At 36.8% G+C, this 19,560-nt stretch overlaps 1 protein-coding gene across 2 annotated transcripts in view; it reads right to left on the bottom strand.

The window, feature by feature from the left end:
• UHRF2 (ubiquitin like with PHD and ring finger domains 2) overlaps positions 1-19,560 on the bottom strand; it is a 93,789-nt gene that overhangs the window by 50,125 nt on the left and 24,104 nt on the right. For both annotated transcript variants that reach the window (XM_075020914.1, XM_075020916.1), the window contains exon 4: positions 8,046-8,264. In XM_075020914.1, coding sequence (XP_074877015.1) covers positions 8,046-8,264 — 219 coding nt within the window. The remainder of the gene's footprint in view (positions 1-8,045; positions 8,265-19,560) is intronic.

The raw sequence follows: 19,560 nt of genomic DNA, 5'->3' as shown, positions 1-19,560 counted from the left end.
AACATTTGCATTCCAGTTGCCAGGGAACTCCTTGATCTCCATGACTTTTCAAATATAGTACAGGGGAGCATCACTACAGCATCAGCCAGTTCCCTTAGCATACTTGGATGCAACCCATCTGGTCCCATGGACTTGCACTGGTCAAGGTCTTACAAGCACTCCTTGACTCAGTCCTCATCCACTGCTGAGGACACTCCTTGAATGCTTTCACTAGGCACAGCTACCAGACAGAGCTTGTCAATGAAGAGTAAGGCAATGAAGACAGTGTCTGTTGCTACTGAATCATCTGTCTTTTTCATCAATAGATCCCTATTTCCCTTGTTCAGCTTTCTACTGCTACAGTCGTGGTAAAAGCTCTCTGCGTTGCCCTCGATGTCTCTTAAGTGTCAACTCTAGATGAGCGCTGGTTCTCCTAACACCATCCTTACGTGTTCAGAATTCCTCCTTCTTACACTGCCCATTTCCAACTCCTATATACTGACCTTTTGCATTGGAGCTAAGTCATGAGTTTCCTGTTCAGCATTGCCAGTCTCCCAGTACATCTACTGATTTCTTGAGTGTCAGGATGAACCATCTTTGCATTTGGAAGAGGTTCTCCTTAAGCATGTCAGCTCTGCTGAGCTCCTTTACCCTTCACAGTTGCCTCCTATGCGATCCCATCAACCAGTTCTTTGAATGAAACTGAAGTCTGCTCTACTAAATTCCAGAGTCTATGTTAAGCTGCTCTCCTTCTTCAGTTCCATCAGGATCTTGGTATCTACTATTTCACAGACAGCATAGCCAAGGCTACCACTGATCATCTGATCTCCAGGCAGTTGTTGATAATAAACGGCAGATCCAGATGTGTATCACCCTGCTGACCTACCCAGTACCTGTATTAAGAAGTTATCCCCAACATTCTCCAGATAGCTTCTTAACTGCTTGCGTTCCAGTGTTATCCTGCCAGCAGATGTCACGGAATTTGAGTCCCCCATGAAAATCAGTGCCTGCGATTCAGAGACTTTTAAAGAAGGCTTTGTCCTCTTCCTCAGCTGACTGGGTAAACCACCACCACTATGTCATCCTTTTCAGCCTCTCCCATCCTCATCCACAAGCTCTCAACCAGACTGTTGACATTCCACTGAAGACCTCCCTATATCCAAACTTCTTCATGTCATGGCAGCCCTGTCCTCTTTATCTTTGCTTTTTCTGAGAAGTTTGTATCCATATACCTCTGATTCCAGTCATGTGAGCTGTCCCATCGTGTCTTCACTACGCCAACAATGGCATAGTTCTGTGACTATGTGCAGAACTAATTCCTCCTGCTTGTTTCCCAGGCTGTACTTATTTGCACACATGCACTTGAGATGGGCATCCCTCTTTTACCAGTCTGAAGATCCCTCTTGTTCCCAACACTCTGTGCACTTTGCTTTCTATGCACGTGCCAATACCTCCCTTAACCATGGGTCATAATGTCCCTTCACCACCCAAAGCTCTACTCACCAGGTTGGCCAGCCTGTTGGCATAGATGCTCTTGTTCCACTTGAGGATCAAGGACTTTCAGGGACAGACAGGAACCCAGTTATGGGCCTCATGGTGTTAAAAGCCAAAAGCCTGTTGACATGAGCTGTGCAATTAACCAGGTTTTGATCCACAGGATTTGCCTGCTCCTTTCTCTTGGGAGGATTTGTCCTCCAGTCTTACCCTTTCACCAGCAGGACTGAGCAGCTCTTACATAACTGGGCTTCTTAGCTTGAGAGATAACACTATTTCTAGTAAGGTACACTTGGTTTGCAACTCAAATTTTGAAATGTCAAGACAAAATAACAGTATATTCACAGTCCAAAACACTCAACATGAATTACAAGCACCTACTCTACTTTCCCTCCATTTTGGGAAAGCAAGCTGAAGCGATCAAATATCAGTTTCTCCATATTGTCAGTTAAGAACAGGCAATATGCAGGGATATGGCACAAAGGACAAATAAATTATTTTTTATGCTTTCTCTTTAAGAATCAGGAAGAGGGAAGCATCAAGAGATAAAACAGTTCTTCCATGTAAGAAAAATAATTAAGGGTAAGCAATCTTAAAACTGTAATCTTTCCACTCCTCTCTGCAGAATGGAACCTCCTGAAGATTTGTCCTCTGTATAGCAGGAAAACAAAGCATGCAGGAAAATAAAGTGCATGAAGGAATAGCTATGGTTTGTGTAGAACCTGGCCATTATAACTATTCAGGGAGTGTTTGTAAAATGGCACTTTTTGTCCACAGAGAGAGAAGGCAAAGGAGGAAACATGAAAAAGGTATCTGTAATAACAAGTCTGCCAAATACCCTTCAAAATGTACTCTCAGTTCTTTCTAAACTTGCTGCTTTTGATTTCGTAGGTGCTGAACCAAGGTACTCTATCTCATTTATGACCTTGGTGGAGAGGACAATTACCACAGTGAGTGGTTAAAGGATTCACTCTGTTCATGCTCTCTTCATGAACTATTCTCAGTCAAATATAGTTCTTCATTCTTCTGCCTCTCACATTTGATCAAAACAACAGATCCTGGACACCAACCTTTCTCCAGTCCCAGTGGACCAATCTTTCTCCAGTCCCAGCAGCTGACAGTGTGTTCCAATACCTTCTGGGCAGTTTGTCCTGCACCCCAGATGCCTTTTTTTTTTGCGTAAGAGGCGGCACTGTATGCTACTCAAAAGTCTCTTTAATAATATTCTGTCCTCATGACCATTGTAGCTTCCAATTCTTGAGTTTTTCCTCAAGAATGAAATCACAACTGAAGCAAGATCAAAAACCTAATCTGGAATTTAAAAATAAACAGTTTGATTTCCAGTAAACTTCACTTCTTATGTTCAAACACATCATTCTTTTCACACACACACCCCACCCCACCCCAAACATGAGTTCTTTTGTCCAACAGGATAATTAAGTGGGATCCAAAATACTCTTCCTATTACTAGAGTAACTCCTGTTAAGAATTACAAGATTATTACCTAAGGCTGTGTATCACAAAAAGAGCCAACTCTAGCTGTAGAGGCTAGGAAAAAGCAGTTCACAGAAGTGCTTAAGACATTTTAAGCATCATGTCTACAGAATCACCATGAAAAATCCCAGCAGGCTTCTTGGACAATCAGAATTTATCTTGATTTGAAACAGTTGTGTTGATTCAAAAGAAGGTCTTTTCTTCAAAGGAGGTGACCAGCTCCACTGAAGTCATAAGAGGAGGAAAGAGGGAAACACAAATTCACCCTTTCAGAAGTTTTGTTGCCTAGAAGAAATATGCCATTTTTATGTCTGTGCAAGAAAGCTGCAGGTGAGTTCTTCAGCAATTAGAATTCTTATTATTAGGATACCTGCTGATACAGCATGAAAGCTATTTTTAAAAATGGCTTCAAGTAAATCTTCTTAATATTCCACATATCAGCAAAACAATGTCTTCCCAGATCAACCAGCAACAGTCAAAGATGCTACATCAAAACAAATAAACTGGGAAGTTATTTTGGGTAGCAAATTATACCACAAAAGTATACAGGCATCAATAAGGGATAGAACCACACAGACAGAAATTCCAGGCCTAAAAGAAGAAACACAGTATGAGAACTACACTATTGGACACCTACAAATTATGACAAGGACTGTGAGATGTTGATTATCACAATACATACTGAGAGGGATAGGAAATATGGTACTGTTATTTTTCTAAGTGTCAAAACAAAGTACAACTGCCAACAACATTTTTTTTTGGACCAGCGAGATAGAAATCCACAGAAACACAAGAACTCTTCAAAAGCATCCAGAACAACGTGCAAGACTTGTTTCACTGTTAGTTCGCTGTTCTGTAACGTGTTTAAATTCTGTACGTTTACAAAGCTATAAAAACAAGTATTACGTATGACTTCGAAAATTGGAAGTTAAATATAAATGAGAAAAACTTCTTCAAAAGAAGTAAAAGAAGCAGCTAAAAGTAAAATTTGTACAGGTAGCATAAAGACTGTGTAAAAACATCATACTGCCTTTTGGGAACAAAAACATGCCAGACATAAATAGAAGGAGTCTAAAAGAAGATAAACAGGAATGTATCCTACCAAAAAAAAAAAAACAAAACCCAACAAAATAAAAAGCAGAAATTGTGTTCAAATGAGGAAGACAAGCCCCAGATCCAGCAGGTTACATAGAAAAACATAATAAGCATATTTTAAAATTAGAGAGGTTGATCTGAAAACAAAACAATCCTTCCTTTTTGGGAGCAGGAAGCCTTACACAAAAACCTGCAGACCTAAAACATGACAAATATAAAACTGAAAATTTAGGACCCCTTCTATAACTTTCCATTACCACTGCTTGGGTAAAGACCTCAAATTCATTAAATATGCACTTAGTCAAAGAGGTATAAAATCTGCAGAGTAAACAGATTTTCTGATATTCTTGTTTAACTCCAAAAGCTTAAACAAAATACGAGTCTTGGTATTGACAGAGTCCTTGCTGAACTTAAACTTTAAAAAGCTGACTGAAGATAAGTAAGAGCTGATTTTGCCTCTTGGAAAAAAGAGGCAAAATCTTTTTGTATCTTGAAGTCTAGCACAGAGAAAACACAAAGCACCATTTGAACTACTTCGGTTTGATTTGGTGTGGTGACTTTAATCATGTCAGCCAGCTCCAACATTAAAATAAATTGTGAACAGTTTGCCTCACAACTACCCACCAGTAACAGGTATTTGATACATGCCCTTTAAACCGCAAAGACGACAAGTCCTATTACTCTGATTACAAATAACTGCTTTCATCATGAAACAGCATATACTCCCAAAAAAGAAAAACAGAAGATGTTCAAAAATAGAGGTACACCCTCCGAATTTAGTTAAAATCAGTTCAGAGGTACCACACACACAGAGACCATACTGAACTGTAAGCATGCACACGGTCATGGGAAACCTGTGGTCCTAGGCCCATGTACATTCATTCCATGGTCAAAGCACCGCTGTTTCCCTAGTATTTGTATCTGAGACACAGTACCTCCAGTTTGGATAGGTTTTAGACATCCTGCAATGACAAATTTCAGTTGCAATGCAAATACAGAACAAACGAGAATTACTAACGTGTGGTCAATTCTTCTGTATAATGATGTCTTTTTATCCTCTGTGCAGTCTCACTCCTCTCTTTGATAATATTCTCTAATGGGTATCTGTTTCCCAAAAGACAAACTGATGATGACAGACTGTACAGGACATTTCCTTCAGGCTATGACTGAGACATTGGTAAATGTAACACCTAACACACACACGTGTCAACAAATACAGTAAAAAGAAGTGCTCATCACGTGTTCTACCAGCTCCAAAGCATTACCACAAACAGTACATGTTCTTGTTATTTCCTGCCATTGTGCCAACAGCTTCACAAAATCTTTGTCAAAAGCAATCAAGATCAATAAATCAAACATTCAACTATTGCATACAAAACTGTTTTATACAAAGCCTGTTTTGACATAATACCAGAAAGGGAATAAAGTCCAAGCCACAAATACCTCTGAAGCAATCCTAAGAACTCTTGCCTCCCTTTACTGCCTGCTAAGGTTGTTCTTAAGTAGTACACAAGTAATTAGTCATTAAAATACAATCAATCACTAACATATACTAATAAAGCATTCAAAACAGATTTTACCTTTATTTAAAACAATTTGGGTAATAATGCTTACCATAATGCTAACATTATGGTAAGAACTCATGATAACATATCAATAATACCTTAAATTATTGAATACTTCTATATTAACTATTATCGACTAAATATTATAACATAATTCTAAACTAATTAATATTCTGTATTATATTATATATTTATATTAGTATATTAATATATATTAATAAACATTGAAATACTAAGAGATTGTTTTTTATTTTGCAAATGAACATACCTGAAATGTAAAGTGATTCTTGCAGCAGCATGATTCTTGCACAAGTTTGAGAGGAATGACTTAGGTAGCACAGGTGATACAGAATTATTCCTTGATAAATTTCAGAAATGGCAGGCTCAGATAGCCTTACTTGCTGCAAACTAGTTGATTACTAGTGTATACAACCTATCAGCATATAAATGAAACCTGAAATCTTAGTCAGGAAGAAAATCCACTGAAATAAGATTCCATTTGAAAAATGGACTTAAATTCACCATCTTAGAATAAGATACTTGTTGACTGTGCCTTTTTCTCCCCAACTCCTTTCAGAGGACAGTAAGTGTCAACACTATGGGGAACCCCATGGTACCTGCCACAGTACCCATGGTGTCTGAAGCTGCCATCTTCAAATTTGAAGCATAACTATCAGCTTATTTAGATTAAAAAAAGACTATCCTATAGAGTTTCATCCAGCAAGAACAGAATTTTTTATTAGCCATCATAAGCTTGCTTTTGCCAATGTAAAACACATTTTGATTATCATATTTTAATAAATGGGAAAAACTCTGAAAGAATCCATGCAGATAAGAGTTTTAAGTAAGGTTGTCAACAGACATCTGAACTTCATGTAAGCTGATATCTGGACAGTTCTGTTTGTAGAAGGTGATGAAGTCCATCTCTGATTCACCAAATGCCATACAAATATTAAATGCATTACAATGAAAATCTTCATCTCTCTAGACTGGCCTCCATTTCTTAATCTCTTCTGCCTTCCAAGTTAGTAATTCATTTTTTTGCTTTACATTTGAAGGTTGGGTTTTTTTGGTTTTGCCTACAAAACAAGCCCATATGCCTGCTTTACTTAATACAAGACTACCATAATGCACTGACATTGTCTAATAAAACGCCTGTTATTCTAAAATTAACAACCATCCACAAAACAAATTTTCATTTACTTGCATGATTTACCAAGTCAATGTATTTCCTATTTCCTGGTACTAGATATGACTGCATTTTAAAATATTGAACTGCACCTGATCATAAGTCTTCTGTGTGTCTCTTCCAATTAACCATGTCCTACATTGTATGTCTTCCTACAGATACAACAATTCTCCTTTCTCATAAAGAAAACTACACTAATAAGTGAATATTCCAATTCATTTTAAGGAATATACTCCCAGAACAATGATACTACCGATGAAGTGTGGGATATACCAACATTAAATCAATCATTTCTTAAGTAAAAAGAAATGTCTTTTTAGTTCCAGTTTAATTTTAAAAATGGTTTCACTCCTAACATGTAAGTACTCACACAAACCCCTCTTCTGCAGGGATGGATGTGGCAGACTGGATCCATTTGCCTTTAGTTCTTTTGTGTCAGAAAAGCATAATGTTAAAGGATGAGGAAAGCTAATGAGAAGGAGGAGGAAGGTTACAGTGAATTCCTCAAGGGGACTGCCAATAAAGACTGGTCATCTGTTCATCCCTAAGAAGGCAATCACACAGCTTGCTGACAGTAATATCATATGGATTTCTGAAAAAAAACCAAAACGCTGCTCCTAAAGAACTATACACAACTTTTTAAATGAAATAGGAAAACAAAGCAAAAATACTCATGTGAGTTCAGCCACGTGAAAACTCATTAGTCCCATGTCCCACAGTTCCACATTTTACTTATCAGAAGCTGTAATACCCACATAAATATTTTACTCTTCAAAAAATTCCATTAGCCAGTTCAGAGAGTTTCTCAAACTGTCAGAGATGACTAATACTCAGTGAGACCTAGGGGTTCCCAATTATCTCAAAAATTACTGAAAACAGATTTTTCAGTTTTCAATAGAAATGAACTTATATATATGTTAATATAAATGTATAAATATATAACATATAAAGGAATATAAATTAAAACACACTCTAATCAATTTGAATCACAGATAATTCATGAAACCTTACGGCTGCCTCCAGCAATCTCAGGAAATGTAAAAATTCTGATTGATAGCTATGTCTGCACACCGTAAAAAACCATGCACTATAATTCCATCACTCAGACAGCTGTGGAATCAAAGTATGACATTAATTTTAATCTAGTGATGACTAGTACACAAAAAAACCCAACAAACATACTTTATATGATATGTAGAGATTTTATGAGTTGGTCAAACAAATCTTACCCCAGCAGAATTTTAGCATGAACCTCTTTGTTAGTCCTTGAGATTTCTCTCAAAGAGGTAATTTCTGCATCAAACCAAAATCCTCTTTCTTCTGGAGTCTCAACATTGTAGTTAACCATCACCACATCACCCACTTTTAGTTCACTCCACTTCAGAATGGTTCTTGCTCGTGGTCGAAGATTACTGGTGTCCATTTCTACTATACCATTCTCTGGGTACCTTGAAAAGTAAAACCAACAACAGTAATGATTACAACCTCTGTAACAGTAAGAAGTAAGTCACAGACAACATTTTTCAAAAGTGTAAGTTTTTAAATGTGCTTTGGGCATATAAGAAACATAGTATAAAAATCTGACCTACTATCCTTTTGAAAGTTTAGTTTTCATCTAAACATACACCAGGAATTTGACTAGTCTCAGATGGAGAAAACAGCCTCCAAGAGTTTTCTCTCAAAAAAAAAAATTATATAATTAAGTAAATCTACAAGCACTGGATGACTTTTTGATTGGAATGCGATCAAGTTTAAGGTTTTGGCACACACGTGGCCCCAGTTTGCTCCCAGTAAAGTCAATATTCCAATTAAAATGACAACAAAATGCAATGAAGATTAAAACTAGGTTTTTCAACTCAGCACATTTCGAATTTAGCTTTGGTTTCATGCATTTGTTACATTTCCATTAACTTCAGTAACAACACATTTAGGACAGTTCTTAAAAGTTTGACCCTACAAACATAGTATATCAAATTCATGTGGTAAATACAGTTCAAGTCCACATTCCATGCACCATGTTAAAAAAAAAAGTCTAACTACACAATGTAGTAAGTGAGAAACAGAACTAAGACTCTCAATGAGATACATGAACTAAGAAATTGAAAACATTTCTCCCTTTAAATTACAAAACAAAAAAATCCAGAAAGAAATGTGGGAATCATCCCTTCTCTTGACAATACACTTCTCTTGACAAGATGTAGTAAGGAATGTAAGATTAAAAGAAATTAATGGCTTGCTAAATCATAATTAAGAAATTTTGGTTGATTTATTCTTCACTGAAACTTGGTGACTTTTTATGCAGTATTTTACAGAATAGTACCTACAAATTGCTAGGGTTTATAAGAGATTGCTTTATTCCTCCTGTGTTGGTGTATGCCATCACAGCACATATACAAAAATCAAGGAGTAACGAATGATTTCTGAAGAGCTCCAATCCCTTTCCAAGTTGAGAAAGACTCATTTAGCAGAATTAAGATAGTGATACTTGACAGCACTACAACTAAAATCCAAGAAAGAAAGCTTTTAAGACTTGAGATTAACTTTTCAGTTTAACACCACAGCCTTCTTAAGTCCTCTGTATAAAGGCAATAATTCATGATAGTAGAGCCTGTATAGTTTGCACATGTGCTGGAAAAACAGCACAATATGGACGTGATGAAAACATCACTTGCAGAAAAAAGCTGGCCTGTTACAAAAAGTAACAAGTAAGACGCTAGACTAAAATGAAGTTCCTTTCTCATACTGTCTGTAAGCAAAAAAAGAATCTTCCACCATTTAACTAGTACTAGATGAGGTCACAGTACAAATTTAACAGAGAAAATGAAAATAAGTCTACTGCCTATAAACAAGTGCTATTAAGAGTATTCATTTTTCCTTCTTAACAAACATTGCTGAGGAAGATATATTGTAAATTACATTTCTACTAAGCAACTATTGGTACTTTAGCAAGAACACTCATGCTTTATAGTTAATATACCTTTATCAAACAGCACTGTTAAATCATAAGGGCAAAATTCCACTCTTACTAATAAAAGCATGGCTCTGTCACTTTGCCTCCCTGTAGTGAACAAGATCATTTCAAGGTCTTGGAGAAATCACACATTGTATCTTACTAAATTACTACACAAAGAAATACTAAAACTAGTGTCATTAACAGCACAAGGCTCTGATAGACTATAGCCTGAAATCCGGATGTCTACCCCTAAACAGTTGATTGAAAGCCCAATGATGTAATTGGAGACATTTTAAACAAGTTCATTTTGTTTTGTTTTGTGCCTTCCACCAAATCTAACACACCAGTTTGCTACTACAGATAAGGCAGGGGGGTAGGGCTAGTCCTGGCATTCTATCTCCAGGCATTTCTTTGTCCTCTACCATGCAGGTATCTAGAGAGTGCCTTAAACCACAACAATTTAGAAGTGGCTGTACCTTTAGAAAAGCCAATGGCCAAGTAAAAAAAACCATACCCTTAACTACTTATAAAAGTTAAATCCAAAGATTGTTTTTTCCCCAACATTTTCAGATCCTAATTATAAAAATCTGCATGACAGGAATTATATCATACAAAGACAGGTGCTTGGGATTGAGCCACTATCCAAATGACAGTTTCATATGATGTAACTCTCCACAGTTCCCAAATTTTTTTACTTGGTTTTGTTTCCAATTTGAGTGTGTACTGCAAAGCTAACATTTGTGGTTTTACCTCTATGTCATGCAGCTTTCCCTTAAAAGAACTATTATACAATTCTACTATAATAATTATGAATGTTATAACTGTAATATCCACAAAAACCATAAGACAAATTCAGCTACAGGTAATAAGACAAAGCAAAAAGCAACTAGAGATAATGTCTATTTTATTGAGCGCCTGAATAATGACATTGAGTTATAGTACAACAGGCTACTGAAATCTTAAGACAGCTATGTTTGAGCTACTGGTCAGTTCCAATCATCTTACAATAAACCCTTCCTAAAGTTTGGACAAGACAGCAAGCAGCACACAGTAAATGAAGACTCAGTTTAGTTGAACTCCAAAACAAAAATAGGGCTTAAACATCAGGAAACTGAAGATGATAGATAAAAAATAGACATCATTTATGTATACAGTGAAATAATCAAGTGAGAAGTACACGAGATCAGTGGGATTGTAAAAACAACCAATACATTAAAAAAGTTCCAGTGCCACTATCCCTCACCCTCCTGCCCCCGCCCCCCCATCAAAATGTGTGACTTACAACAGTTTACATTCATAGAAACTTAACTTTGATCAGAAAAATCTATTGTCTTCTAAAAATTAAATTCCTTCAGGTTGTTTTTCCTGGGAGACCTTTAGACAAATGTATTTTTTACTTAATGATTAAGTATTTTTTTCCTAAATTCAGATTTGTGTCATCTTTCCCATCCCTATACAGCTCAGAACAGAACCTTTCCTACTGTAGTGCTGAGGAACTTCAACGATTGTCATTGTTAACAATGACTCTACCTCTCTGCTTGCAAGTGTCTGATGAAAGAACGCAAACAAAGGAGATGGCTTATCAGCATGACTAGAATAAGATCACTTACCAAAAGACACCCCCAAGGTCCCCTTTTACAGACAGAAACTAACTGTTTTCCAAAGAAATAAAAGGAAGGCAGACTCTTCACTGAGTAGATTTTTCCTCTTACTGGCTAGTCACAAACTTAAGTTCAGAAACTTTGGAAGAAAAAAGATAGCATACAAAGAGGTGAGATTTCCTATGTCAGAATTCACCTTTCTTTTGCCTCAGGTCCCAGACATTGAATGTTTTGCTGCTGTGCCTTTACATATAGAAATATGCTTTCATGGACTTTGGTGAATGCTAGCAGATACTTAACCATTCATGTTTGTCCATAACTTGACACCCCAGGCAGAGCAGCAGAAACAGCATTTATCACAAGCTTTTGAGTTAGGCTCAAAACCACCGAGTCACACTATATATGTTAAGCACAGTACCACTATTCCCCATTATACCAAGCAATAAGTAAACAATACTGCCACAGTAAACTTGTGCCCTCAAATGTACCTCAGTTTACCTGAGTAAGTATGGAAGAAACACACTCACATTAGAAAACGCTACTATCTCCATGTTTGTTTTCCTGAAGTTTAATGTTATTTGTAAAAATCCCACATTAATTAAAACCTAATCTCCTAAATATGCAAGAGTAATATTTAAATATAGTATCACAAAAAGGGAATACATGGACTTGAGTAGATAAACCCAAACTTAAAAGAGAACAGACATGATCTTTTAACAAGTCTCAAGAATTAAGTGAAAAAAACATTCCAGCAATCTATAATAAAGGACTACTGTTAGCCATGAATGTTTACTGAAAGTGTTTTCTTATTTATTGAGTCACTTTTAAAATCCTGAAATGACCCTCATGAGAAAACAGAAACATTTTCACAGCAGTGTTCTAATCAGACTAGCTTAAGTTTGGTACAGTTGAAATGAAGATTATGACACAATTCAACCTTTAAACTTAAAACAGTTGTAGACATTTTCTTGGTTTTCCATGTTCTTCATGACACTTGGCACCTAATATTGAAAAAAGCAGACATCATAACAGTAAGCATAATCCTACCAGTTCAGTGAATACTGCCCGTAAGAAGTCTCACGTTCATCATTAAACTGTATTTCCCTGTAATATTTCTAACTAAATTCTAACACTAGCATAGCAAGGATTTAAGATTTCCATCTATGCAGACAGTTTCCATAGCAAAGAATTATCCATGAAGTAAAAATTCCAGTATTTCTTGGCTATGGTCAGTATCTGCTCATTCCTAAAATGCTCAAATACAAAAAAAAAAAAAAAAAATTAGTTCTATGTCAGAATATACACAAGTCTGCTCAATTTACTGAGAACTTGCAACATATCCTTTAACACTTTTCCCAGCTGTTACCAGAACAACTGAAACTGGAAAGATAAAATTCTTGAAACAGAAGAGTTCCCCATCCCCTCTCCATACTACTACAGTAAGGAATGTTAGTACAGATGTGCAGTTTCTTAAACTGTTATTTTCCAGTATAAATAGAATGAAAGCATAGGGTTTTTCCCCAATTAACAAACTCGGAAAAGAATTATTCAATATACAGCCAGAATGAATGAACAGAAGGGCACAAAAGAAGAAAGAAAAAGGAATTAACTCATAGTGGAGGTAAATATGATTAAGAAGGTAAACCTGAATAAAAACTACATTCACACCCCCACTCCCCCCAACAATTTGCTACCTGAGGAAATAATGAGCATAATTTTGCTGTAGTATTTTGAGAAAGCAAATGACACAATACTGAAAGAGCATCTAAGCCACAACTACAAATGAGAAAAAAAAAACAACAAAAAAACCACAAACCACCACAAAAAAGTCCACTGAGATAATAAAGCTATGCGTTTGCACTTCCATAACAAGGCACGTGGGTCTGATAACTTGTTATTACAAGAAGAAATTGAAATATTTCAAGAGACAGGCTGGAAGGAATAATGAATATCAATAAAGATAAAAATCAGTCACACGGAACATAAACAAGATCTTGAAAACTTTACCTAACAACTAATAATTACAGAATTAAGCAGCTTAAACACTGAGAAGCCATATTAATAGCTTGAAGAGAAACAACTCATTTCCCTAATGATTTCAGTTCTGAGTATTAAGAAAAATTAACTTCTAGACTTACACCATTGCACTCTGTGGACAACATGGATACTCTGAAAGACGACAAACTGGAACCAGAGTATCAAAACAGAAGTTCAGAAGCTGTAAGAAATACATGTAAGGTTGAATTTTTAATACAAAACTGTTGTAATAATGAGTCTAAATACTGTGAATGTAATGAAAAACAAGTCATCCTGTGTGCTAGCTATTGAAGTAAACAAGTCACACAAAGACTTATTTTTTGAAAAACCTTTCCTCAGGTGTTCAGTTCTGTGACTGTGCAAGGAGAACACTTACAGCTAATTAAAGACAAATAAATAAGTAGAAAGAGTTCAATCACATTCTCACTAACAACACCATTTTTTCAGTCAAGTACCAGTTTTAAAGGAAAAAAACAAAAGTTTAACTGTTGACATCTCAGTTGTTCTCTCAAACAACTACTCAGACAGCAAAGCTTCCCTCCCTTCATTTCATATGCTTTCTAAAGAGGCACAAGAAACATCTGGATTTTCTCCTCAAATATTTCCTTTTTGGTTTGCGTAAAGTGTCTACATCCTTAGAAATCAAAGCCTTACAGTCAATGCCAGTTGTGAAAACCCTGAAGACTAATACATGCAAACACTTTGAGGTTATAAAACACAGATTATGCAGTCAGGAAATCCACTGCAAAGGGGACAAGGTATCTTAAAAGGAATCGAATTCTTGAGATCAAGAGCAGTAGTGTGCAGCCTACTCGCCCAAAATACTTTTAAGTTTGAACTAATATGCCTAGACAGCCACATCATAACGGCACTCTTTTTCTAACAAGGATGTAAAGAATGAAGACTTCCATGTGACCTAACAGGTCTCCTATTGTTTTACATTGTCTAATAATCCATATGAGAGAAAGTTTCGAATGAGTAAGCAAACTAATCACTGATATTAGAGACTAGAAAACAAAATTATGCAGCTAGGAGAGGTGCTCCAAGTAGTCACTCACACCAGTTACAAAAAAAGTTTGTTACTGACAGAAGATCAAAAAAACAATGTGTCTCCCTTAGGAAAAGATTGTCTTGCGATACAATTCTACTGAGCAGATGATACAGCTCTCATTCCTCTTCCTCTTCTGAAATTTTAAAGTAGCCAACATGAACCGAAGATAACAGGTGCCATAATGAAGCTACGGTTTGTAGCTCCCAACATTTCTTCATATTTCTACCCATTAACTTAGTATCCTTCAGAAGAAATCACTCCCCAGTCTCCTCACTTCAATTGTTTCAACTACTGCCAGGAATTTGACAGCATACACCTTCCTGATGAGCACTACTTCCTGTGCTTGATGTATATAACGAAAAAGGTCAAATATTTCAGTTAAACACATTTACAATGGGTATTTGAGAAATACATTGTGCGCAAGGGGATGTATTTTGGCATTTCTTTGCAGAAGACAAAACATAACTGTTTGCATCATGCAATTCCACTAATGCTGCTCAAAGCAGCTACCTCTCAAAGAGCAGTGATTTTTTTTTCCCCCCGTTCTGCCCCCATTGTGCAGCCACCAGGCAAATTCATTTGACTGGATCAGTGACATAAAAACCAGTAATATTCACTTAGTGAACATTAGGTTTTAGATATTTAGGAAGCAAGAACATGTCACTGCACAGTCACACAACTATCAAATTCAATGCAACTTAACTATTAGATGTACATAGTTGGGAAGTAAGGTAAGAGGAAGCCGCAGTGGCCACCTCATCTGACAATGGCCTATAATGTCTTTTGGTCTCCAAAATCAGTTTATCAACAGTGCCACCTGTGTGAATTCAGACACATTCTATTAAATTCCAGCCTGCTACCTTTATTTGAACATTTCACATTAAAAATATTCTGAAAAATATACCTGTTAAGCAAGTCTGATCTTAAAACCGTTCCTGAAGAAAGGAATAGCAAGTTTAAAACTATTATCCTCTTGACAATCTCTTCAGCTAAGCAGACACTTTCAAGGAGAAAGTGATTATTTTTCTTGACCAGGCAGTACTTAGAACTTTTCTTCTCATTTACTCAAAATATTCTGCGCTCTCCAACTATCAACCTGTGTCTTGCATATTACTTACACAGCACAACTAAAATTATTGACCTCTATGACAATACAGTGAAATCCTAATTTTAATATAAAGAAAATTATTATTTCTTCTATAAAGAAAATGCAGAATTGTTTGTAAATTCATTATTTTTCAAAGGTTAATGACAGCCTGGACTATAAATGAAACTCACCCGAAACAGGCAAGACTCTTTTGGTAAGGATAACGGCTACAGCAGGACAGAGCATTTGAGAGTGCCAAGCTATCACAGCCTTTCAAACAAAAAACCCTAGAGGTTTTTAAATTTTGTCTCCTCCCTTTATAAAAATGATGATCAGTAATACCTTTAGCCTTCACTGGGATCTGTTTCTCCTCACACCACTTTCAAGGTGAACTTCTCTTACTGTCTGCAACCCTGATTAGTCCTGAATAAATAGAATAGATATGTAAGAAAAAGGTTTAAATAAAAAAACCTAATATTCTTGACAATGAGAACTGCCCTTGTACCTGAAGACCTTGTCTTCCTGCACTTTAAAGACTTTCAAAGCCCCTACAACATGAAATAATATGGGAATAAATGTTTTCCATTTGAGCAGGATGAGATCTGGGGAATGAAAATTTTTTTTAAAAAAGAAGTATTTCAAGTAGGATCCCTCCCAATTTTTTTCCTCCTAAACTGTTTTTTCATCTTGCACTGTTCCTCATCTGTCCAAATAAAGTTTGTTGCCCAAGTTCCTATTTTTGTATTTATTTCAGCTAGCATGAGGCATCTATGCCCCTAATGTGACTCAAACACTTCAGAAACAGAAGCAAATAAGCTTAAAATGGTAAAAAAAGCCAGCCAGTCTTACAAATGCTTCTCAGTCAGAAGCAAAAACAAAAATGAAAAACACAGGAGTATTGAGTTGCTGGGTCAATGCATTTTAGTAGTGTTTAACAGCAAACCTTCCATCTTGAAATGAAAGCTACCACTAACAGACTGATACAACTGAATTAGTTCAATTTACAGTTAGGAACACTGGAGTCCAACATCACTGAGATCAGTCCCCTTTTATTACAACCTACCACATATACTAATCTTCTCTTGGACTCCTTTTATGATCTGAGGGTCTAAAATTACTGTGGTGTTTTCCTCAATAATTTTTATTTTTGTGACATTTTACACAGCTTATGGAAAACAACTGGCTCGTGAGAGAGACATACTGACTGAAGCTTACAGGTATGGTGATGGCATATTCTTATATGCTGACTTTTGCATGCACAAAACATCTGTTGGTTCTACTTAGCTTGAAAACCCCAAAAGCATACAGGCTCCAGGATAGATAAATGATGAACATGCACATGGAAACGATACCTCAGAGAAACTAGCTGCTCTTACATATGCCTTCTATTTACCTCCATCAGTCTATAGGCACAGTCAGTAGCTCCCCACACCCACAGTTCAGACAAAGCGGGTTTCCAATTTCTTCATTACACAGTAATTACTGTAGGATCCCATCCAAGGACAGCATAGTTTCTAAACACATGCAATAGCTAGTACTAATATTCCACAGATATCCAAAATGGTGGCATTCTTTAATAATGTCAGAATTTGAAGTATATTGCAACTTAAGGTCTGCCTTAGCAGTCTTGCAACAGATACTCAAATTAACAGCATCCACTGAGACCATCTCTAAGATCACCATATCTTTTGATTGTCCAGCTAGCAGCACAAAGAGACACAGGGACCATCTGAAGTAATTGGTCCCAAGCAAGTTGTACAATGCCTGTTCTATCCAGCTTATGAAAAGCTACACAATTTGAGAATAATATAGGAAAACTAGTTTTCTAACCAAAATCAGAAGCAGTCTGAACCTTAGTTTTAAGTCAAAACCTAGACTAGGTCCCAAAAGAAATCTTGCAGTATAAAAAAAAACCCCACAACACAAAACTGAAACCCACATGCAGGCAGTCATTCTCCCTGTAGAAGTGAGAGAAGTCACCTTGCTGAAGAATAGAAGTAGCAAGCTGGCTGCCACAGGCTCTGAAGGTTAACATCAACTACCAGTTTTCTACTCCATTAACGATGAGGATCCCTCAGACAGTGCAGTATTCTCACCAAACCCAGAAGAAACATTAACTTTACTAAAGTGCAAGGAAAGGAGCCTGGGAAACCCACTGAAAGATGGCATACTGATACAGAAGCAAGGACTAACATAATAATCCTCAAAATCCATCAGACAAAAAAAGGTATCAACCAAAGAGCTTCTCCTTGAAGAGGGACACTAATGGACAACAAGAACTGTAATGTACTTGGAAATTTAAGTCCATCAAGTTAAAGTCTCTTGTTCACCAACGACAAAGTCTATTTTAGTATAATGGAACACTAAGACCTAGGGAAGAAAAAGTTAAAATCTATTCTTAATAAATCTATTATTAGAAATACTCTAATGTCTGTCTGCACAGATCCAGGAACTTGGAATCCTCATAGGAATTTTAGGAATCCTCATAACTAACAGTAATGGCCATCTAGCTACCTAAATTGCCAGAATCAGGCTGGGCATGTAACTCAGTGCCATCCTACCTCACATTGCTTTTCAGACAGGCTCTTTACAGCATCAAAGACATTCAGGTAAATGTTTATGGATCATAAAAACATCCAACACATTCTACACAGAACCAACACAGACCTGACTATCATCCCTCGGGCTGAGACAGAGACCTCATACTACTTCCACATCTGAAAGAGTTGAGGGCATCACTCCACAGCTCATATTAAGCATGAAGGAAACAGATGATACCTCTTGGTAAAGTATCTGGTTCCCTAGAATAAATAACCACAGTGTTCTTTATGACACATCATGCAGATACTACCTCAAGATTTAATTTAAACTTCTCTGTTGATTGATATAAAACCTGAAAGGGGGGTATCACCAGCCAAACATGACAACCCTGAAAAAGTTACCTACACTTGAGCCATACTAAATCTGTACTTGCATATAGGTAGGCATACTGACATTTCTCAGGCTGCAGAAACATCCAGCCTTCCTGTGACTACTGTTGAAAGCCTTCTCAAATGGAAGGCCTTTGTTACAAACTACTTAAACAGGAAAAGACAGCATTTGTTTGCAAATCAATAAGTCTTTCCACTACTTCAGAGAAGAGCTAACCATCAAGAACCTAACACTCACAAAGTGAAAGAACTGTCTGCCTGAAACTAAGTAGACTATATATCCAGTGGTGCACACGCAACAAATATGGAATAGAGTAAGTTAAGAGGAAAGGGTAAACTTTTGTGTGACAGCACTGTCAGACATGTCCTCGTGGTGCCACACTAAGCTACTGAAGTATCCCACTCCTGATTTAGAAGTGATTCTTAAGCAAGCTGTGGTGGAAACTACCAACAGTTATCTCAGTTAGCTTCAGGATCTAAGCATGTGTTGGATTCCTCATGAGTCCTTTCAAATAGGGATTCAGCTTTCTTCTGTTCAAGACAGGTTCACATCATCATCTTCTGTATTAAAAGACAGTTGCTCAGAGCAGAATAAAGAAATGTACGACAGCAGTGTATGAAACTTGATAGCACACCCTTGACTTCCAAATCTTCAATGGTTCTTTGTGATACCAACAAATGCAAAGGCGAAATGGAAATACATTGAATAAAGTGGCAAAAGGGGAGGAAGACAATACTGGTAGAAACAGGAACACACCTGTAAACAATGCTGTCTCCAGGGAAAAGGCTGTATTCAGAAAATGAATGCAGAATATGGACTATCAGGCAAAAGGTGTATAGCCACAATTGGATGCCAAAAGAATTGGTACTGACTGAAGATCAGCATTGATAAAGCTGATACTTTGGTCTCTTCCTCACTGATGAAGATAGGGCTCTTAAACAAGCACCACAAGCCTTTTGCATCTTTGAGCTTATCAGGAACTGTGACTTCAGTTTAATCTGGAACTGAGAAGTTCTGTTCCTCCAAATGGCACTAAGTTTTCTGTAAACAGAGCCATCTCTCTGCAGAAATATATGGGCCTTAC

Source organism: Buteo buteo, chromosome Z, assembly GCF_964188355.1.
Source record: "Buteo buteo chromosome Z, bButBut1.hap1.1, whole genome shotgun sequence".
Lineage (NCBI taxonomy): Eukaryota > Metazoa > Chordata > Aves > Accipitriformes > Accipitridae > Buteo > Buteo buteo.
This window is presented reverse-complemented; position numbering and strand designations above follow the sequence as displayed.